The 22,519-nt window shown below is 43.4% G+C and overlaps 2 protein-coding genes across 6 annotated transcripts in view; both read left to right on the top strand.

Annotated features, from left to right (window-relative positions):
• The window catches only part of ankhd1 (ankyrin repeat and KH domain containing 1), a 29,258-nt gene extending 10,752 nt beyond the window's left edge, over positions 1-18,506 (top strand). The window contains exons 3-40 of one of the 5 annotated variants that reach the window (XM_088293564.1): positions 556-712; positions 1,912-2,074; positions 2,240-2,387; positions 2,473-2,706; positions 2,784-2,876; positions 3,745-3,908; positions 4,569-4,650; positions 4,928-5,119; positions 5,236-5,345; positions 5,444-5,531; positions 5,790-5,917; positions 6,002-6,145; positions 6,231-6,333; positions 6,720-6,982; positions 7,098-7,385; positions 7,477-7,942; positions 8,041-8,180; positions 8,275-8,386; positions 8,625-8,770; positions 8,854-8,996; positions 9,693-9,906; positions 10,076-10,251; positions 10,709-10,871; positions 10,957-11,052; positions 11,163-11,279; positions 11,386-11,554; positions 11,964-12,160; positions 12,257-12,404; positions 12,492-12,606; positions 12,762-12,914; positions 13,001-13,150; positions 13,842-15,369; positions 15,546-15,729; positions 16,712-16,837; positions 16,972-17,223; positions 17,336-17,520; positions 17,652-17,819; positions 17,895-18,506. In XM_088293564.1, the coding sequence (XP_088149690.1) occupies positions 556-712; positions 1,912-2,074; positions 2,240-2,387; positions 2,473-2,706; positions 2,784-2,876; positions 3,745-3,908; positions 4,569-4,650; positions 4,928-5,119; positions 5,236-5,345; positions 5,444-5,531; positions 5,790-5,917; positions 6,002-6,145; positions 6,231-6,333; positions 6,720-6,982; positions 7,098-7,385; positions 7,477-7,942; positions 8,041-8,180; positions 8,275-8,386; positions 8,625-8,770; positions 8,854-8,996; positions 9,693-9,906; positions 10,076-10,251; positions 10,709-10,871; positions 10,957-11,052; positions 11,163-11,279; positions 11,386-11,554; positions 11,964-12,160; positions 12,257-12,404; positions 12,492-12,606; positions 12,762-12,914; positions 13,001-13,150; positions 13,842-15,369; positions 15,546-15,729; positions 16,712-16,837; positions 16,972-17,223; positions 17,336-17,520; positions 17,652-17,819; positions 17,895-17,954 (7,565 nt within the window). In that variant the 3' untranslated portion in view covers positions 17,955-18,506. Of the gene's footprint in view, positions 1-555; positions 713-1,911; positions 2,075-2,239; positions 2,388-2,472; positions 2,707-2,783; positions 2,879-3,744; positions 3,909-4,568; positions 4,651-4,927; positions 5,120-5,235; positions 5,346-5,443; positions 5,532-5,789; positions 5,918-6,001; positions 6,146-6,230; positions 6,334-6,719; positions 6,983-7,097; positions 7,386-7,476; positions 7,943-8,040; positions 8,181-8,274; positions 8,387-8,624; positions 8,771-8,853; positions 8,997-9,692; positions 9,907-10,075; positions 10,252-10,708; positions 10,872-10,956; positions 11,053-11,162; positions 11,280-11,385; positions 11,555-11,963; positions 12,161-12,256; positions 12,607-12,761; positions 12,915-13,000; positions 13,151-13,841; positions 15,370-15,545; positions 15,730-16,711; positions 16,838-16,971; positions 17,224-17,335; positions 17,521-17,651; positions 17,820-17,894 lie in introns of all 5 variants that reach the window. The other 4 variants (XM_088293561.1, XM_088293560.1, XM_088293563.1 and 1 more) reach the window with 4 other exon arrangements.
• A 1,129-nt stretch (positions 18,507-19,635) lies between these two features.
• Positions 19,636-22,516, top strand: higd2a (HIG1 hypoxia inducible domain family, member 2A). The gene is made up of 2 exons (XM_088292597.1): positions 19,636-19,874; positions 20,702-22,516. The coding sequence occupies exons 1-2, from the start codon at positions 19,682-19,684 to the stop codon at positions 20,863-20,865; spliced, it is 357 nt and encodes a 118-aa protein (XP_088148723.1). The 5' UTR covers positions 19,636-19,681; the 3' UTR covers positions 20,866-22,516.
• Positions 22,517-22,519: the final 3 nt, after the last annotated feature.

Below are 22,519 nucleotides of genomic sequence, written 5' to 3' on the forward strand. Positions count from 1 at the left end.
TCTCTTGACATGACAAGCACACAGATGCAGTGCACATGACTCGTTTTTCTTCCAGCTGTGCTTTATTTTTTTCCCCCTCGTGCTGACCACTGTATCCAGTTTCTTTTTCTCGCACATTCTCTGCCTGTTACCCATCTATAATTCACACAGGGCAAGGCCTGTATCTAAACCCTTGTTACTAATCTGTAGAAGTATCTTGGTCCATTTATTTTCTCAGATCTGTTTATCTCTGGCTGTTCCCATGGTCGTCCATTGGATGTCTTCTAGACCGATTAGTGATGAAATTATTTTTGAGAATCATAGATGGTGTATTGAAATTAATGGGAAAAAAGTTGAGCCACATTAAAAAAATGCTTGTGTGTGTGTGTGCGTGCGTGTGTTTTTCTGTGTGTGCGTGTGTTTGTGTGTGTTTTCATTTCCTCTTTTCTGTATGCTGCTACTAACCTTGGATTGGTTTGGCTGGACTGGACTTGCGCCCTCGTCGGATCTGGTTTGGTTGTGCTCCCCCTGTGGTTTGCCTTGCCCTCTGCACCTCTGCCTTTTGGTGTTTGCCAGGCATCGGTAAACTTTCCACTGCCGATGGTAAAGCTTTTGCAGATCCCGAGGTGCTGCGACGACTGACGTCATCTGTGAGTTGTGCCCTGGACGAGGCTGCAGCTGCTCTCACGCGTATGAGGGCTGAAAACACGCTCAACGCTGGCCAAGCCGACAAGTATGTATCTCAACCATATTTTCACAGGTATGAGCTTGTGTTCGTTTTGGCCGTACTTACAAGTATATTTAAAATGTCTTTCGTATGCTAACAAAATGCATTTTAAGTTGTTAAAATAACAGAATCAGAAATCAATTCTCAGCGTTTGTGAGCAAATTGTAAAAACAAACAATTTGTAGGCCATTTGTACATGATCATAATGCATTTGGCAACAAACTACTATTTTAATGATCTATTTATCTGTCTTAATTGATGAATCCGAGTTTAAAAAAAGTTTCCATCCCTTTCTTCAATTATATGACATTTCAAATTGACACGCAACCTATTTATGATTCAGTTACTCGTTGGTCAGTGACATGTAAAACCGGTAAAAATGTTGATCATTGATTGCTCTCCAAAGTCAACACAACAACACAAAGATCATCAGGCCGTTTTCACGGAGGATTACAGAAAGCAGATATTTACTATCCGAAGCTGAAATTCTCTGCATTTGGACAATTTCAAATAATACAAAAAAAGTAATCTAAATATTCATTGATTATCAGATTGATTAATCAATACACTTTACGTAAGGCAAGTTCAGTCTTATATATTTTTTTTAATTGTTGACCTACATTCCTGGAATTTTATTTTTCACCCATCTTTTCTGGAAATGACTCTCAAAAGCAGAGGTGTCAAACTTGTTTTCATTGCGGGCCACTTCGTTATGGTTACCCTCAGGTCCTCGGCTAAAACGTAAGCATAATACTACGTGGCGGAAAACAAACAACACTCTTCCGTCAATAGCAGTGACGTAAATGTAAAATAGGGCGAGCGACTGATTTTATCGTGGACATTTTCATGTTGGACTACGATATATTGTATGTACTGTACTGCTCTACCCCCAGTAGAAGTTTACTGAGGCGTGCACACCCGAGAGAACCTATCAGCACACTTGTTTACTTTTGCAGGCCACACAAAGTGACTTGCATTGCCTGATTTGCTTATAATAAATGGACTAATGGTTAGGGGCTCAAGGCTTGACGAGCTTAATCACCTTCACGTGTTGTCATGTGGACAGATACTTCCTTTGATGTCAGAGTAAGGACAATTGATTTCATTTTAAATGTACTTGTATGTGAACATATGCTGGCCTTGTTGATAGCATAATTGTGAGGCGTATGTGTGTTCACCTGTCACAGTGGCAGTAATTGTAGCAGTCTGGTTATTTTCAGCCGTAGTTTAGCGGAGGCCTGCTCGGATGGGGATGTCAACGCTGTGCGCAAACTGCTGGATGAGGGGCGAAGTGTCAACGAACACACAGAGGAAGGGGAGAGCCTTCTATGTCTAGCCTGCTCGGCTGGCTATTATGAACTTGCACAGGTATGTGACATTGGGATGCAAGTGACATGCATACACACCGTGGATGGAATCAAATGTTTTTGCATGGAACATAATCTTCCTTTTGGAGATGATTCCGGTACTTATGCTATTTGTCGGTATTCGTGGATACTGTTATAAACATTCAATATCCATTTTCTTAACCAGGTCTTGTTGGCCATGCATGCAAATGTGGAGGACCGGGGCATAAAAGGGGATATTACACCACTCATGGCTGCAGCTAGTGGAGGCTATGTGGATATCGTCAAGCTGCTTCTGGTACACGGAGCGGATGTAAACGCGCAGTCCTCTACAGGTGCAAACTCACTTAAAATCTAGACAATTTAATTTTTCTGTGGTCTCGTTGTTTTTAATCTCCCTGCTGCCATTTGTCCCTCCAGGGAACACGGCTCTGACATATGCATGTGCCGGCGGCTTTGTGGATGTGGTGAAGGTGCTACTCAAAGAGGATGCTAACATCGAGGATCACAATGAAAACGGACACACACCTCTAATGGAGGCAGCCAGTGCTGGCCACGTCGAAGTGGCTAGGGTGCTCCTAGAGTATGGCGCTGGCATTAACACCCACTCAAATGAGTTCAAAGAGAGCGCTCTCACGCTTGCCTGCTACAAAGGTTGGAACCATCCAATTTGAGTAAAACTATCACAACGTTTAACACAGTCCTTGACAAATGTGTTCACTCCAATGCAGGTCACTTGGACATGGTGCGTTTTCTGTTGGAGGCTGGAGCAGACCAGGAACATAAGACTGATGAGATGCACACAGCATTGATGGAGGCGTGCATGGTGAGGATCTGATCTAAAACATTTCTTTCTTTGGGCTGTTGAAAAGACTAATCCTGTTCAGGCTGGGGTGTTCCGCCCTTGTGTATGAGTCACTTCTTATTTTACACACTCACCTTGTTGTGTTGAAAGCCATGTTGCTGTCTGACAAATATTTATCCGTTGCAGCCGACTCAGTCAGTCCTCTAATTCTATGATTCTAGGACACTGGGACTCTGTGTTAAAGCACACACAGTTCCATAAATTATATTTTCCCTGTTTGAAAGGTTTTCATAGTTAACAAAAAAATAATGAAATACCTAAAACAAAAATTTTAATGAAACATTGTCATTAAAGAATTAAAAGCAAAAATAATTACAAAAAAAAACCTGAAACAGTATTTTAAATGTACAAAACTAATGGAATGCTACTATTATTAAAGTGACAATGTCCTTTTGTTTTTGTCTTTGTCCATGAATTTAATAAATTAACGTCCGGAGAATGTTATAAACGGGCGTTAAATTGAAGCCCTTCTCAGCCTGTACTTCTTCCTCTTACTTACTTTGCATCTCTTCCAGCAGCATGTCACTGCACAACACGGGACAATCCGAAAAGCATGCTACTCTAAATTCAGACTTGTCTTTCTGTCTTCTTTGGTCATAATTATTAAGACATTATTGATTAATTCCCTTCTGTTGCGAACTAAAACTACTGCCAGTGATAAATTACCGCAATGACTTTCAATTTCTGTTTTATGATTGTAATAGTTGTAATTAAATCAGGTGGTGTTTGAAATGTGGTCTAGTCAGTGTGACTGCATCACTGTGTAAAACTAGACTAAGCTATGTGTTTATTCAGGTGCTTATCTCCACATTCTTTGTGTGTCTCGCTGTCCCAGGATGGCCATGTGGAGGTGGCACGGCTGCTGTTGGACAGCGGCGCACAGGTCAACATGCCAGCAGATTCTTTTGAGTCGCCCCTTACGCTTGCAGCTTGCGGTGGACACGTGGAGCTGGCAGCCTTACTCATTGAGAGGGGAGCCAACTTGGAAGAGGTATGTAAAAGACATTTGTGAAAGCTGAAGTATGTTAACATGTTAGGTCTGCATAAAATGTATACATCGTTTCCTGTTTGTAATCATGGTTGTAACACACACACACAATTCACCTGAGATTGGACTCTGCGGATCTAACTTTATTCTTGAAGCGAAAAGGGCTTACCCAGTGGGACAGAGAATGTTCTCATGTGGATCTTATGTTATGGAACCTTTTTCCCCTCAACATGAACTCCAACACTTAGTTTGGAGATGTTTTTAGTCCCTTTGCCACAAAAGGTTTGCAGACTTTCTCATTGGAAGCTGACACATTTAAACGTTAAAAAAATCCTCATCTTAACGTTTGAAAATGTGAATGTTGAGCAGGTAGCATAACACGAATATGGGTCAGAGCCATTTCACTATCAAAGCATTCAACATTTGTTTTGCGTAGTCATCGTCAATTTGAGGCACCTCAAATTTCACACAGGCACATTTGGAGTCTATTTGAGTGCTTGAAGGGGGGGGGGGCTATTCATTGAGTATGCTTGAGTGTTTTAAGTAAGACTAATATTTTGTTTTCCAACTAAAGGATCTGCATGCAAAATCCTTGAAGACTAGTTTGATAAAAGAGTGTGCAGAAAGTGATCTTTATATCTGATGATAATGCTTCATGTCCAGGTTAATGATGAGGGCTACACTCCTTTAATGGAAGCTGCAAGAGAAGGCCATGAAGAGATGGTAGCACTTCTACTTGCACAAGGTAACAAAGATTTGCCTATAAAACTTGCAAAATTGTATCATACTTACTTGTAATAATTACAGCATAACAAACTCTTTTAATTTCATTCCTTTTGTGCCATAACTGTGCACTCATTATTTGATATGCATGTAATGCTCATCATCCAACAGTATCAATATAATATATTTCTTCAGGCAGCCAATTAAGTCAGTTTGCCTTTGCTTTCATATATGGTACTCTGTGTTTGTCCAAAACAAATGGACATCTGATGACGATCTTGATTTATTTTATTGTGCAGGTGCTAACATCAATGCCCAGACAGAAGAGACTCAGGAGACGGCTCTCACTCTAGCATGTTGCGGAGGCTTCTTGGAAGTGGCCGACTTCCTTATCAAAGCAGGGGCTGCCATTGAGTTGGGTTGCTCCACTCCCCTCATGGAAGCGGCACAAGAAGGCCATCTGGAGTTGGTCAAATATCTTTTGGCAGCCGGTACGCGGAAAGCAGCGAGGCAATCAACAGAGCATGTTCAATGCCAGATTATACTCTGTTCTACTAAAACATTTCACTTTTGATCGCAATGTTGTTTGTCTGCTTTTGTCATTCAGGGGCAAACGTTCATGCTACCACAGCGACCGGTGATACGGCGCTGACATATGCGTGTGAAAATGGTCACACGGATGTCGCGGACGTGCTGCTGCAGGCCGGAGCCAACTTGGTATGGTCTTACCTACCTTTCCCCTCAGGTCTTGAGAATTCAGATATTTTATTTGGAAAGGAAAATAAGAAATAGTATCTTGTGTATTTTCCTCCTAGGAACATGAGTCTGAAGGAGGGCGGACGCCCTTGATGAAGGCTGCAAGAGCGGGACATCTCTGTACAGTGCAATTCCTTATCAGCAAAGGTGTGTTATTTACAAATGAATGCATTTAAAAAACAAAGTGTCTAAATGCACTTATTTTTGTGGTGAAAGAAAAAAATATTCACAGACGCATTATTAGCTGGAAAACTGTTTATGCTTATTCCATGCACCTAGATGAACTCCCATTAGTAGAGTTAGTTAGAAAATATTCATAATATTTCGCATCATACTTATGCAGTTTGAGTCTCTGAAGGCAACTGTTGCATTTGAATGCTTTTTTTGTCTCCATCTGATGTCCAGGAGCTAATGTAAACAGAGCTACCGCCAATAATGATCACACAGTGGTGTCTCTGGCCTGTGCTGGAGGACATCTGGCTGTGGTGGAATTGCTGCTAGCACATGGGGCAGACCCAACACACAGACTCAAAGTAATGTGATTTTTCACAGGTCAATGGAAGCATTTCTAATATTATTCTGTCAAATATTAACAGTTTATTGTTCCCTACTCATAGGATGGCTCAACCATGTTGATTGAAGCTGCTAAGGGTGGCCACACCAATGTCGTCTCCTACCTGTTGGACTATCCCAACAACATCCTCTCTGTCCCTGCCCCTGATCTCTCCCAGCTCACTCCCCCCTCGCAAGATGCTTCTCAGGTAAATAGAGCAATAATGTCGTGCTTATAGTCGGAATACCTTTTCATCCATTTTGTTGTACAATGATAAAAATCTCTGGTCACAGGTTCCTCGTGTCCCATTCCAAGCTCTCGCTATGGTGGTTCCCCCTCAGGAGCCTGACAGAGCACCATCAAACATCGCAACACCCCCACCTGTCTCTAGCAAAGGTATTATGAGCCTATTCAATGCCAAACCTTTTAAAAGGGATATCGATAGATTGATCCGATCAGCCTCAGTCAAAGAAAGACATTACAGAATTTTACAGGCAACCCAAAAGGCGGAGGCTTAAGCCGCAGTTTATCAAGCCTACGGTGTATTTTATTTTTTTTCTTAATAAAAAGCACACCAAATTTGAAAGTCATCAAACTACCACCACAAATTTCGTATGACTTAGTCATAGAATTCCAAAGTATTGAAGTCAATAAATAGGAGAAGGAGAGGAAATGATTAGATGAGCGGAAAGCCAGAGGCACAATCAACAAAACCTTAAGTGTCTGCATAGTGCTCATCAATCCAAAATCACAATCTTTTCTTTTTTTCTTTTCCAATCCAGGTGCATCCAAGCAGAGACAGGCAGCACTTCAGCCCGGCATCCCCAGCTCAGTTGGCCGGGGCCCTGAAGCAGAGCCTCTTCCACCTTTCCATCTGTGCCAGCCTCTGGAGTGCATCGTGGAAGAGACCGAGGGAAAGTTGAACGAGCTAGGACAACGCATTAGCGCCATTGAAAAAGCCCAGCTTCAGTCGCTAGAACTCATCCAAGGGGAGCCACTCACCAAAGACAAAATTGAGGAGCTGAAGAAGAGCCGAGAAGAGCAGGTAACCCGTTGTCTCCTACATAGTGATGTGTTTTAGTACTGGGTTGTTTGATTGTGTTTCTGATCTTAAACTTAGGTTAAGTTGCTTATACTGTTTTTTTTTTTTGTCTTCCCAGGTTCAGAAGAAAAAGAAAATCTTGAAGGAGCTGCAGAAGGTGGAACGCCAGTTGCAGCTAAAAACACAGCAACAGTTCACCAAAGAATACATGGAAGCGAAGGGCTTAAAGGAGGAGCAGGAGGCTGGACAGAGCCAAGGCCCAGGCCCAGGGCCCGGAAGTACATCGTCTGTTCCCGGGTCCCTTCCTCTTACACTTGCTGCCCTCGTACGCTCCAGCTCTGACACGGATGAAGAGGCCAACAAGGACGGGGAGCAAGATGAGATGCCTGCAGAGGATGAGGAAGAGGTCAATTTCTATTTTTACTACTTTTGAAATTGTACATTATTTCTATTGGATGATTGTGGGTACATAACACTTTTTTTCATATCCTTAACAGGATGAGGAAGATGATGATGAAGATGATGATGATGACGAGGAGGAAGAGGAAGAAGAAGAGGAGGAAGAAGGTTCAGAAGATGAGGCAGATGGGGAAGAGGACGATTACACCAAGCTTCCTCAAGTGGGCACAATCCTCTACAGAGATGGGCCACAGCCTCCACAGCAGCCCCCACTGCCGCTTTCACCACAGGGCCAATCCCAGCCACCGCCTCCGCCTCTCCCGGCTGCCTTTGTTCCTGTCCAGCCTCTGCCGGAGTACAATCCTGCGGACTACCCAGGAAGTAACAGTCCCGACCTCCAAAGGGTTCTGGTAGGACAGCAGATGCTGGGCCAACAGCAGCAGGTTCAAGGTCAACAGTTGTCTGGGTTAGGTCCTGGAACGATACCTCAGCAGGCCCCAGACGGACTTATGGTTGCTACACCTGCACAGACGCTCACAGATACGCTGGATGACATCATGGCAGGTCTGTGCACGAAGCACCATTGGGGAAGCATATCTCAAAACAAATGTTACTTTCACAATTTGATGCAGCTCCTAACATTCTCCATGTTGGTATTTCAGCTGTGAGCAGCCGTGTGCCCATGTTGAACACAACCACCTCACCCACTCCCTTGTCCCAACCGCCCACACAGACGTCTGCCAACATCTCCTCGCCACCATCTGTGCTACCCCTCTACCCCTCTGTCGACATTGATGCGCACGTAAGGCACTTTGACACTTGCCAATATTAACACACATTGCAAGTGCACGTGAGAGTGCTCAAATAACGAATGATGGAAATTGTCTTCTCCTCAGACGGAGAGTAACCATGACACCGCGTTAACATTGGCCTGCGCCGGAGGACATGAGGAGTTGGTGTCTGTCCTCATTGCACGGGGAGCTAACATTGAGCACCGTGATAAAAAAGGTACAGTGAAACCTCGGTTCACAAATTGAACTTGTACGTTTTCCGCTGAAATTAATGGAAATGTAATTTAATAAAGGATTACCCTACATGTGAATAGTTAAGACTTGAGATTAAAAATGTTAAATCATGAATAACCGTCTGAATTTTAAACCATTAAATGATCAATACTGACTGAGCAGGTTATTTATATTTCTAATTGTTGGCCAGTAAATGTTTATATCTGCTACGTTCTGCTTAGGTTTTACTCCTCTCATCCTGGCTGCCACCGCTGGCCATGTTGGAGTTGTGGAAGTGTTACTTGACAAAGGTGGTGACATTGAGGCCCAGTCTGAGAGAACCAAAGACACGCCTCTCTCCTTGGCCTGCTCGGGGGGACGACAAGAGGTACATAAATCATTTATTTTGATCACACTTTGTTGTACTAGAGGTCTTTAAACTTCTACCCATGCTTGTCATTATTGAATCAGGTTGTTGAGTTGCTGCTGCTACGGGGTGCAAATAAGGAACATCGCAATGTTTCTGACTACACGCCTTTGAGCCTTGCAGCCTCTGGTGGTTATGTTAACATCATCAAGATACTCCTCAATGCTGGAGCTGAAATTAACTCCAGGTGAGGGCACCTACTTTTGGCTATTGTCTTCCATATGCGGGTTCGCTTATACCTCATACAGTGGTTTTCAAACTGGGAGGCAGTTTGGGGGGCGCAGGGCTTCCATGAACACTTTGTCATTTATGCTACATGCAGAGTGAAGGTGTGCTCAGAGTCCCTGGCAGTGCGTTTACATATATAGTCGATGCAGTTTGTGCGCGTCTGAAGCGGAAATTTTGGTCCTGCGCCCACTTAGGGTGAAGTAGGGTCGAGCATGTGCTAATGTCACACATATGCGCTTTTACAAATCGCAACACAGCCAAATAAAGTTTTTATTTATTTAGAACACTCGCATCCATGCGCTCACCCAAAATGCACGTGGTGAAATAAAAACCATGTTGGACAACAATATCATGCAGTCTTTGGGTGCAAAAGGCATATAAAACCGCTTGCCTTCTTTATCGGCCAGGACTGAGACAAAAAAAGGAGCAGCAGGTGATGCTGATGACTGATATTACTGACACTCATATACAGTATCTAATGCTGAAATATTTAATTAAGCAAATCAAAACCTGTTAGTCCACTTAAGTTATTCACACAAACATAATTATTAGTGCATTTTTCACATTTTATTTTGTTGTTTGAAATACATTTTAATATATCATGTTGGACTTGACAATAGACGCATAACAGTTTGTTTAATTACTTTCCTACCAGGACCGGCAGCAAACTTGGAATCTCCCCTCTGATGCTGGCAGCAATGAATGGTCATGTACCGGCAGTAAAGTTGTTGCTGGATATGGGCTCAGACATCAACGCCCAAATTGAGACCAACAGAAACACAGCTTTGACCCTAGCCTGCTTCCAAGGACGGGCTGAGGTTGTGAGTCTGCTGCTCGACCGCAAGGCCAACGTTGAACATCGCGCAAAGGTGACAAATCCAAATACCACATATTGTTCATGAAAGCTTCTCATAGCATTTCTTAATATTCTTTTATCTTAAATAGAGCAGCATCTGTGTGTCTCGCATAAATAAAATGAGATTGTGATTGTATTCTTATGCTTGTTCCAAAAAATAATGGATGGCTAACTTTATGCAGACTGGGCTCACTCCTTTGATGGAAGCCGCCTCAGGAGGCTATGCTGAGGTGGGCCGTGTGCTGTTGGATAAAGGTGCTGATGTAAATGCTCCACCCGTTCCCTCATCCAGGGACACTGCTCTCACCATTGCTGCTGATAAGGGTCACTACAAGTTTTGTGAGCTGCTTATCAACAGGTGTGTACTTTTTATATTTGATGAGATGGTCTCAACTTATCTCACGTTGGCTGGTCCTCAGTGTTTGTCTGTCTGTCATTGGCAATTTCAGAATTATCATTTTGCATGCAATTTAAGAGTATTGACTGTCATTGTGTCGATGCTATTCAATGTTGGAAAAGCTTAAAAATTTAGACTGGCAGTTGACTGATGTTGTTAAATTGTAAGCCAAATATCTGTCTCGTACATTTAACCAATATTCAAGAAAGAGCAGATGGCGAGCAGCTCTGCAGGTGTTATTGTTGATGTTCAGCATTATGTAGCTTCCAGCAGGAACAATTCTCCCTCAAACCATGTTTGATATCCAGAATGCTGTTTAGTTAAAGCAATAAAGCTATTTTCTTTCTTGTGAATGTGGGTTTTTCAAGCAGTGCTTTAATATATTTCTGTGATTCTTAATACCTCCACAATTTTGCAGGGGTGCTCATATTGACGTACGGAACAAGAAAGGAAATACCCCTCTTTGGCTGGCAGCAAATGGCGGCCATTTTGACGTGGTCCAGCTCTTGGTGCATGCAAGTGCTGATGTGGATGCAGCCGACAACCGCAAAATTACACCTCTCATGGCTGCTTATCGCAAGGTGCCGTATGATCACTAGTTGTGATTACATAAATGTTCTTTTGTAATTGATCTTGGGTCTAATTTATTGTTTATCTTTATTGTAGGGTCATGTAAAAGTGGTGCAATACCTTGTCAAGGAAGTCAACCAATTCCCATCAGATATTGAGTGCATGAGATACATTGCCACCATTGCTGACAAGGTTGGAATTTTTTTGTCATATCAGACCATTGCGTGTATTTTGCATAAAAAAATATAACTGAAGTTAAGTATTAACAAACCTTTTTTTCCTGTCTCTGTTTGTCTCTCTAGGAGCTTTTGAAGAAGTGCCACCAGTGCATGGAGACCATAGTCAAAGCCAAAGACCATCAGGCAGCCGAGGCCAACAAAAACGCAAGCATTCTCCTCAAGGAGTTAGATCTGGAGAAGGTAATACCCCTGCCAATGGCTGCGCTTTGGGAGGTTACAGCTTCCAAATATACTTTGCAGTGTTAACAAACAAAACATGTCATTTAAATGGTTGTTTGTTCTTCAGTCTCGAGAGGAGAGCAAGAAGCAGGCTCTGGCTGCCAAGCGAGAGAAGCGCAAGGAGAAGCGCAAGAAGAAGAAGGAGGAGCAGAAGAGGAAGCAGGAGGAAGAGGAGGGGCAGAAAATCAAGGAGGATTCATCGGATATGCAGGAGCTGAAGGAAGATTCTGCTGAAGGTAATTAAACGACCAATATCAAGTACAACCAGTCCTGTTTTCCAAATGTTCATATTTGAGCCTTAAACCTGCCATTTCCTAGATGTTTAAGATTTGATGTTCAGATGAGCCATTTTGGGAAGTATTTCATTTTGAAGTCATTCCATGGCAAATAAGTGTATTCACAAATTACAAATATTATTTGGGGAATGAGGGAATGGCAATTTTGTGTAAATTGTGTATAAACGTATTGATTGCGAAAGTGTCAACTTGGTATCCACGAATGTGAATGATGTACAGCAAATAAGTGGTGGACCACTTTATAGCCATGTTTTCCCCCAAAAAATAAAATAAATAAATAAATAAAGACAGTAGCAGTATTTTAGTGGTCAAGATAGTAGTTTCTCACATTTACCTGTTCCTTTCTCAGAATCGGAGGTTCCAATTGAGCCTCCCAGTGCAACGACCACCACCACCATTGGGATATCTGCCACCTCAGCCACTTTCACCACAGCTTTTGGGAAGAAGAGAGCAAGTGTAGCCACCACCCCGAGTACCAACCGCAAGAACAAAAAGAACAAGACTAAGGACTCGCCAAATGAACCTATAATATTACAGGATCCCCAGGTGAGTAGCTCATAGTAGTTTGTGCTTAATACTTACAATAGCTCTGAATTTGAATATCATGTCAATTCCATCTGACACCGTTTCTTGTTGCAATAGGTTGCACTAGCGCAGCACAAGGCTGATAAGAACAAAATCCACGGGGAGCCCCGAGGTGGAGGCGGGGGTGTGACAGGTGGCAACAGCGACTCGGACCCTCTGGACAGCACCGACTGCGCCAGCGAAAGCAGCAGCAGTGGTGGAAAGAGTCAGGAGCTCAACTACCTCCCTGACCTCACCTCGTCCACTTCCTCCTCCTCCTCATCATCCTCATCCTCTTCTGCCCCATCCTCAGGGGTCGCCCAAGCCCAGACCATTTTGGTTGGCCCAGAAAAAAGACACTGTCCTCAGCCTCCAACAGAAGCCAAGATGGACAAGGTCACAGTCTCCATCTCAAAACCAACACAAAAGTGAGTCAGTCATTTGTGGCTGTGTGGAAACTCTTGTTTAAAAAGAAAAGCATACCAGTGCTGTTTAAATTTGAACTCTTTCCATTTTATGCAAAAATGCATTTAACAGTTTTTTTATTTGGTCTGAATTGTAATTTTAACTTTTCATTTTTCAGAGCTCCAGACATGCATGACTCCACCTCAAACTCTCTGCCCTCCCCGTTTAAGACCATGGCTCTTCCGATTACCTCACCCAACAGTAAGCTTAGCCTTACAAGCCCCAAGAGGGGACAGAAGAGGGAAGAAGGTTGGAAGGAGGTTGTCAGAAGGTAGGTGTTTTTTTTTTTTTTTTTTAACTGATAACACATTGGATTTTCGATATTTTGCTAACTCTGGCTTTTTGTTTCTTTTGCAGATCTAAAAAGCTTTCTGTGCCAGCCTCTGTTGTGTCACGTATCATGGGCCGCGGGGGCTGCAATATTACGGCCATTCAAGATGTGACAGGAGCCCACATTGATGTAGACAAACAGAAGGACAAGAACGGCGAAAGGATGATCACCATAAGGTAGATATTAGCGCTGAACAATTAAGCGTGTTAAAATTAACATGACTAAGTAGTAGAATACGCTTTCGAACAACAGTCTGCAATTTTGAGGGTAAAGAACTGCTTCTTTTTGTTTCTTGGTAGGGTTTTTTTTTTATGTGGATTTAATTTATTTCTGTAATGTCTTAATGCGTTCAGTGCTTAAGCGCGGTCTATGTGTTTACATACCATTGTTTCATGAAAAATGTAAGCGAAAAAGCTACAGATTAGGTTACGCCAATCTGTTTGGTAGAATTTTGTGACCTTGTCCTAGTAAACGCTTAAAGAACTGAAACTCAAATTGAAGTAGATTCATATTGTCTTTCATATTATTATTTTTATTATCCAAGCCGCTTTATGTATTATAAATGTCATACTATTTACTGGAATTAAATGTAAATCATTTGTGGAAAAATGGATAAAGGGCCTTGAACAAAATAATCGCATATTAAATCACAATCATTATATTGAGAGGAAAAACTGGCAATTTGATTGCTTGTCAAAATCGTTTAGCCTTCGTACTTATTATAATACCCTCTTGTGGACTGAATACTGACGAGCTAGAATGTATCACATTTATTCCAATTGCAGTTTTAACTGGTCCACAATGGTTTCTGCAGTTTTAAATTTGAATTAGCGTGTCGTCTTAATAGGGTGTGCTTTGTCGTTGCAGAGGGGGCACGGAGTCTACACGATATGCAGTACAGTTGATCAACGCGTTAATCCAAGACCCAGCCAAAGAGCTTGAGGATCTGATCCCTCGCAATCACATTAGAGCACCAGGCTCCAAATCATCCTCGTCCTCCTTTGGCAGCAACACAGGGGGAGGCAGCGGTTCAAATTCAGGACCAAAGTCCCTCAGCTCACTGGTTACCTCTACAGGCATGTCGTTCCAGCCCTCTTCATCTTCATCATCCTCTTCTCAGGCTGGAGGAAAGATCGGGAAAGGGCTGTCATCAAATGTCCGACAGCCATTCCCAGTATCGCTGCCCCTTGCCTACGCTCACCCTCAGCTGGCCCTACTGGCAGCTCAGACCATGCACCAGATCAGACACCCTCGGCTGCCCATGGCACAGTTTGGTGGCACTTTCCCTCCTACCGCCAGCACCTGGGGGCCCTTCCCTGTTCGTCCCGTGAGTCCCGGCAGCGCTAACAGCTCCCCCAAACACAACGGAGGCAGCGCAGCCGGCCCAGCCAGACCTAACTCTACCCCCAGTGAGCACAGCAACACCGCCAGCTCCACGGTGGCTCCCAACACCACCACCACCAGTGCTCCCAGCTCATCGGCAGCGTCGGCCACGCCCCACACCCCCAATCCTACGCCGTACAACCCTCAGCCGAGCATCCCCACCCCCTCCTCAGCAAGAAAACAACTCTTTGCCCCCGATCCCAAGTCGGCCGCCGTCACCTCTGTGTCCGTCGCCGTTACTGCGACCATCAGCAGCAATGTGGTACGAGGCACAGGATCTCCGGCACACCACGGTTCCGCCACGGCTCCAGTCAATGCTTCTCAGCAGCAGGTGGGAAGCATGTCGCAGCCTCCCCTCCAGCAAGTTAAAACAGAGCCCAGTGCTGTTATGACGCCTGGAAAAGAGAAACCCCCTCAACATGTTGAGAATCAGCCCATTTCCACCAATGACGGCATCGCTTCGGCCGGCTTCACCGCAGCATCTGTGGCTTTGGCTCCCAAACCAGAACCTCGGCAGCAGTTGCCTACCCCATCCTCCTCCATTTCATCCACAGAGCCTCTCCCAGCGCTCCTTAACTCACAGCCCAACTCCCACCTCACCGCAGTACCTCCTCCTGTCCTCTCGCACAACGTTGCACACCCTAACAACACGTTGCCACACTTCTCCGCCCCCGCGCCGAGAGTCTCCCATCGTATGCAGCCACCGGGGCCTTACTATTCCCTTCCTGAGCAGCAACAGATGCAGACGCAGCAGCAGTCGCAGTCTGTGTTCGTGCCCTTCAATCCGCAGCAAGAACCTGTTAAACAGACCCAAAACCAGACATCCCAGTCGACAAGTTTGCCTCTGCAGGCTCAAAGTCAGGCCCAAGGCTCCCTTCAGGTCTCTGCTAATCTCGGCATGATGAATGGTTCGCAGATTCAGCATGTGGCTAACGCAGGCAAGCAAATGCCACCCAACTTCGGTCCTGCCGGCCTCTTCAATTTCAGCAGCATCTTTGATAATAATAACCAGGTATGGAGACATAACTGCTTTTGTACAAGAATGGTGAACCATTTTGAGGTTCTTGTGGCCATTTTTCCTCATTTATACAGAAGGCATGACACTTTTCCATCAACATTGTGAAAGAAATGTCATTTCAGAAGCGGAAACTATCCGTGCCAGTACTTAGTCCTTTATTCACCTTTCAGATGGGAAACAATCAGGTGTGGGGTCATCTTCCTGCTCGTTCGCCTCCAGAACCGTCATACTCGGCTCCCCCGGCCTACGTCAACGTGGGGCAGATGGAGAGCATGATCCCTCCGCCTCCCCCAGACAACTCCAAAGCTCCAGGTTACCGCTCGGCCTCCCAGAGGATGGTCAACAGCCCCATTGGTATGAGCAAGTTGATTGAGCGCATTTCTTTGTTGGGCAATTAAAATGATGGAGGGGGCCACATGTGATTTTTTTTATTTTTTTTTTATTGCCACAGCTATTGGTGCCATTTTGAAGGACAGAATAATGTGAATGTCTGTTTTCTTTTTTTTTGTTTGTTTGTTTTTTTTTCATATATGGGGCTCCGGGATGTCACTTGACTTATCCCCCATGTGTTTGTTTACGCAGTCATGCTGCCACTTTAGTAGCAGTGGCAGGCGAAGGAATTACAATGCAGAGCAGTGATAAATTAGCGCTTTTCAGTCAGTGAATTCACTTTTCACGGATGAAAAGGACATTTGATTCATGTGCAAAACTGGAAAGCACCGGCAGTGCTGTTTACATCTACCTCAATGGCAGATAGAGAGAATGTTAAAGATCTACAATACCCAGATATCTACTGGTGCCTGGTAGTCTCCCTCTCACTACACTGGTGAAGCTTTGCGACCATAAAAAGGCTTGGATGGTTAGATTAGATGATGATCGTGTGTGTACTCGTAAGATTTGCAATGGCAAGTATAATACTACTGGCAGGATCAACCATTAAATAAATCGATTCTGCCACAAAACTGCTGAAGAGTAAGCTAATACTAAGTGCGAAAACGCAGTTTGTGCCCGTTTTCACAAAAATCACCTCACTCAATCTCAATATCCCACCACGATATAAGTGTCCCAAAAATCCCCACAATAGGCTAGTTCGCGGCGGTACGTTTATGGAAAGCCCTCCTCCATCTGATGCTGGCTGCTGACTGGTGGATCACGGTGATTGACGACATGTGCCACGCTGAGGTCAAATGAACTGAGGAAAGAACGAATCACTTGAAGTGATCTATTCACACCCATTTAGGTCCCCGCTGTCTATATGTGGGCTGACAGTTGTCTATCCCTGATGTAGACCACGAGATTGATGTTAACTCCAAATGCATACTGTCTGAACCCACAGCTTTGACCAGCTATGCCACGAGTATCTCTGGGAGTCCGGTGTATTTGCATGGTCACACGGGAGTTGGCACGCCCTCATTCAGCAGGCAGCACTTTTCCCCCCATCCCTGGAGTGCATCCACATCTGGTAGGAGCCACAAAATGGCTTTAATTGGCGAGGAAAAATAAAGACTTAAGTAAATGACACTGTGATGGTTTATTATGCTCTGTGTATTAATACTGCCCCCCCCCCCCCCCCCCCCCCCACTTCCCAACAATCAGGCGAGTCTCCCGTTCCGCCTCCATCAACGGCGTCAACCTCCAACCTCTCAACATCGGCCGTGGCCCCGCCGCCCCAGCCCAAGCAAGGTGCCTCCTCGCAGCAAGATCGGAAGGTCCCTCCACCCATCGGCACGGAAAGACTGGCGAGGATCAGACAGACGGGCTCGGTGAACCCCCCTCTCCTCACCACCAGCTACACGGCCTCTGTTGGACAAGGAGGCATTTGGTCATTTGGTGTTGGCAGTGCTTCAGGTTAGAACAAACCATTTTATTTACTGCTCAAAAGTGTGTTTCCGTTCTAACACACCATGGTATAGAGGCTACGTTTCAAAAGTTTTGCTAAAGCTGTAACGTGTTGTTCCAGAGGGCATGTCTGGTTGGTCCCAGCCCCTGATGAGTAGCCACATGATGCATCCTCAGCTGCAGGCGGAGCAGTCGGCCTTCTCTCAGCACCAGCCCATGGAGCAGGATGACACAGGCATCGCTAACCCCGCGAATAACTTCCATCAGCCTCAACACATGCCCAACACCTACATGGACTTTCCAAAGGTAACGGAAAGAAATAACTATGTTCAAGGGGTCGCCGGTTTTATGACCCACCTAAAATAAAAATGTATTTGTAGTGAAGAGTTTGTTTTTTTTGTCCACATAGGCTTAAATGTTTTGTTTTTCTGCATCAGGGAATACCCATGTCGATGTATGGAGGAACCATGCTGCCCCCGCATCCACCAATGGCGGAGGGGCCCGGGGGACCCATGTACAATGGTTTGCATGCCGGTGACCCCGCGTGGAGCCCCATCATCAAAGTGGTCCCAAACAACGCAGACAACACCGACCCACAACAGCAGGTATGGTCCCGTCATCTCGTCAAGTTACGTCATGTACCTTAGATGGACGACTGACTGGTTGCTTTCCACCTTCAGATGTGGCCTGGCACATGGGCGCCGCACGTGGGCAACGTGCACCTGAATCATGTCAACTAGATGGCATCCTCTGCAATCAAAATAGAAAAAGAAAAAAAAAAAAAAAAACATGGCTTACCAACGGATGATTCTGACCAATTATGACGAAGAACAAACGAAAATACAACATATTAACACGACTAGAGAAGTGAGTTGCAGAGCAGCAGTTGAAGAATTGGCAGTTCTCCCGAGCCCATTCTTGACGTGCCTATTTGAAAGGAGGGAGGAGGACAGAAGTTGAGTTTTCTGATGGTTCAAACAAAATGTTTGATGGCCTGTTCAACAGGAACCGTTCTGCATAGTTTAGCGATTTTGACTTAAAGCCGCATTCACCGTTCTTTGGCTGCAAGAGGCTGGACATGAAGTAGCTATTTAAACTCGGCCCAGACCTAGATGATGATTACCTTAAGCGAAATCAGAACCTTTTAGAGTGGTAAATACATGTATAATTGTTTACATACTAAAAAGGGTTAAAATGAGAGTAAATTTCATGTCGTATAGTGGCTCTACTTTATGTAGCCTGTATTAATGTGAAATATTTACCTTAATATTCAATAAAAAGGTTGAAAAGTTGTTGTGTCTTGTCTGTTTTGATATCAAGTAAGCATATTTTTTCTTCAGCTGAAACTGGGACATTAGACAAAGTGGAATTAAGAACAGTTAAAAATGTTGGCACTCAGTCAGGAAAAGCCTACTAGAACATTTGAAATGTATTTTGGGTCATTCAGATATGTGCTCACTTTAAAATGAGTTTGAATGTTTGGTTAATTCTTAACAGCAATATCCAAGATGATGGTTGCACACTTGTGCCACCACATTTCAACTATTTTTACCATCTCTCAAAGACCTGTCTTAAAGTTAATGCTTTTGCCCACTAGAGTACAATTAAATCTTTCGAAAGAAGTACCTGTACTGGACTGGACCTGTATAGTAAAAAAAAAAAACAATGCAAATATATGTGTATGCATATTGAAATGCATTAATATTAACCCAAAAAGTTCTTCGAAAAACACTAAATAAAAAGCACGAGATCACTGGAAAACGCGTTCTTTTGTAAGTAATAAAAAAATACAATAGTTAAATAAAAATTGCCTTTCACTTTTCTGCATTGTTTACTTGTATTTTTAACGATTAGACAATGAGTGTTCATGTAATCTAATGCAAATGTACAAGCATTTCTCCAACTTCCATTTTTTTTTTCACAATGAAAAATTAATTACCAACGGAAAAAAACAACACAAACGAAAATATACTAAATTGTGAAAACAAACAATTCCCTTAGTGTTTAGTTAAAAAAACAAGCCACCCTGTGCGGAACAAATGTTTCGGATACAGTTTTTGTGAGCCAGTTTGGCGAGTTGGCTGTTGCCCTGTTTGACGATGCCGCAGCATACAAGAGCCAAACTACAACGACTGCATCACACTGTCACGCTATTATCCATCAATGCTGATCCTGACCTTGTATTAATCTTCGGATCGATCCGCCTCCCACTGTCAGTTCGAGCATGCACTTTGTCCTCACTAGTAGGGCAGCTAGTGAAGCTATATGTTAATTCGTAAATTGTCTGTAATAGTAGTAGTAGTAGTAGTAGCACATAGTTGTCAACAAGTGCACGCTTTTGCCTCCGTAGTAAAAGTTAGTTGTAGACTAGTTGTCGCTAACGTCAGCAAGTAAACCTTTATTGTGAAGGGTGGGGCGGAAGTGTGGTTGTTTAGCTTGTGGACTTCCGCTCGCAACATAAACTACGATGGCGGCGTCCGCGAATGCAGCTGTAGCCGACCAAACGCCGTCAACAGCCGCCTCGGGAAGGGGAAATATCCCGTTTGACTTCTCGCAGCCTCCGGTCATCGAGGGCTTCAGCCCATTGCCGAGGGTCAAAGATGAGACATTTAAGGAAAAGTTCTTGCGGAAAACCAAGGACAACCCGTTTGTCCCAATAGGTGAGTTACACAAGCCTTGTTGCCCTTTACAGTCTGAATGTTTTACTATTATTATTTTTTTTAATCCTGCATAGCGTCACGCGGTACGATTAAACTGTTAGTGTAGAACATCGCTCCTTGATAAAACTTGCTCGTTTTCTTGCAAATTGGGAGCATGTCGTTGATTTATGCTGCTGCTGCGGTGTTGCTCATTTTAGCCGCTGGGGGTCACGTTATTATTTTCTGTTGCGCCCCCCGAGCAAGAAGAAAACAGTTCGAACCACCACCCCATTCAACGCCGCAACTTTAAATAATAGCAATTACCTTGCAAAACTAACTTACACCGTAGAGTTAATACTTGCTCGCACAATGGGCAAGGAGAGCGCCACTGCCAATTACTGGAGTGGATGTGCAATTACACTTTATTGTAGTACGACGGAAAAATAGCATGTTCCCCAGGGTCACACGCGCCCCCCTCAGCACGCCCCACTATTTATATAATATATATAAAATTAAATTCCAATAGCCACTCAATTGGCTGATTTATTAAAAATACAATAATTATATATGATATAATGTAATCATTAAATAATAATATATTGATTATGAACTTCTTTGGTCCCTTACCGCTTAGAATAATAAAGAAAAACATTATATGCAGAATATTTCACAGTTTACAATACGTTGTCCTTTTTAGTATTTGTTTAACTATACAATGACATTTTTTTGGGTGGGGAGACAATGTTTGAATGACATTGTTTATCTTGTGTTGTAATGTGTTTAAAAAGGTGAGGGGGGGGGCTGACAAAAAACAAACACCAAATACCACTTTTCTGTGCATCGCCCAGGTTGCTTGGGGACGGCAGGAGCGCTGATGTACGGCCTCCGAGCGTTCCACCAGGGCAAAACCAGGCATTCGCAGTTATTGATGCGGGGCCGCATCTTCGCCCAAGGCTTCACCGTTGCCGCCATCATCGTTGGCGTCGTTGCAGCCGCACTCAAACCCAAATAGTGAGGAAGAGTCGGCACTGCAACTGTACTATCCTCCTTTCACATAGCCACAGACAGCCTTATTTATTACCATAATTGGAAAGAGATTTTGGTTATTTCAAATGTGGCTTACACGGGATATACTGAGCGATAATACTCTTGCTATCATATCATTATGATATTAAAGGGATCGAGCATGAAGGCACATAGCCTTTTGAAAGTTTGTCATGATGAAATAAAAAATGGGAGTTATTTTATAAAAAACAATAAGTGACTGAAACTACATGTTACTTTTAGAAAACTAACTATGGAGAAAGTGTCTTTGTTAATTTGTTACCTACTCTCAGCTCTTGCTTACCGCAGGACTAATAGACAAGACTGATCTTATGGTCTAGCTCAGAGGTGGGAGGGCCACTAAATCCTGCATATTTTAGATGTTTCCCTCCTCCAACACACCTGATTCAAATGATCAGCTCATCAGCAAGCTCTGCAGAAGCCCAAATAACGATCCTGGTCATTTAAATTTGGTGTGTTGTTGGAGGGAATCACCTAAAACAATCAGGGTAGTATGGCCCTCAAGGACTTGCCCACCCCTGCCGTGTTAATTCACTAGAAGAACTTCTCTTTGAGTTGAGAATGAGCTGCAATAACCAAGAATAAAGAAGTAACAACAGCAGGTGAGTTGCAGCTCATCACATAAAATTCAAAATGAAATCATGTAGACAGAAACTGTTATATAGTGGGATCAGTTCTACTTTCTGACCGAATTAGGCAGAAATATGATTCCTTAAGTCACAATCCTTGTTTAAAATCATTTCAAAATGACATTGACAAGATAAGAGTTATCAGTTAAATAATTGATAATACAAGAATACATGTACTTTAGGGTAAAAAGTCCTTGGTGGATAATGAGTTGCCCATTTCCCGTAATATTTAATTTGAACATATACAGTTTGGACTAGAAAGTGTTTAGATGCTAAGTTGACTTCCCTATGAGTAACGAGAGTGTTCATTTTCAACTGTATATAGTTTCTTTTTTTTTTAAGTAGAAGTCAAATCAACCAATTGGTCTGGCATCCCACACAAAGGTCGGAAAACACTAAGACTTAGCTTTCCAATGTCAGTCATACTGACAATACAAGTCATCCACTTTTTAGAATAAGCCAAAGTTCACATTGTATTGCTGTAAGAAAAACAATAACTATCCGTGTCAGTACACTCATACGCATATGTAAAGACAAGTCCTAAACTTTGCAATTCCAACACGATTTATACCGTGAGACTATGCTCATGGGTTTACACTACTTATCAAAATAATAAAATATGAAGCTGTTACTGAGTACATGTTCGGCGCTGATATGTTACTTATTGATTGTAAGCAAGCAGACTATAGCTGGAGGGTAAGTTTTTATGAGACCATGCGAAGTTAAAATTGTCCAATTCTAGTTCAGTCAAGCGTTTGGCGAACTCTAGTGGCTGAATTTAGTATTACAACGTCAGATTTACCTGGGGATAAACCCATTGGACTGCATAGTTGATTGTCCCGTCAATTGCTCCTGCTTCTCACAATTTGTTTTGGGGAGATTCCACTCAAGTTTGGATATAACAAAAGCACATGAAGATGCATTAAATGTGTTTGTCCATCTCAATAAAATCAAAATTTTATTAACTCAGTT

Source organism: Idiotropiscis lumnitzeri, chromosome 4, assembly GCF_059441095.1.
Source record: "Idiotropiscis lumnitzeri isolate Australia: NSW breed Sydney's pygmy pipehorse chromosome 4, RoL_Ilum_1.0, whole genome shotgun sequence".
Taxonomy (NCBI): domain Eukaryota; kingdom Metazoa; phylum Chordata; class Actinopteri; order Syngnathiformes; family Syngnathidae; genus Idiotropiscis; species Idiotropiscis lumnitzeri.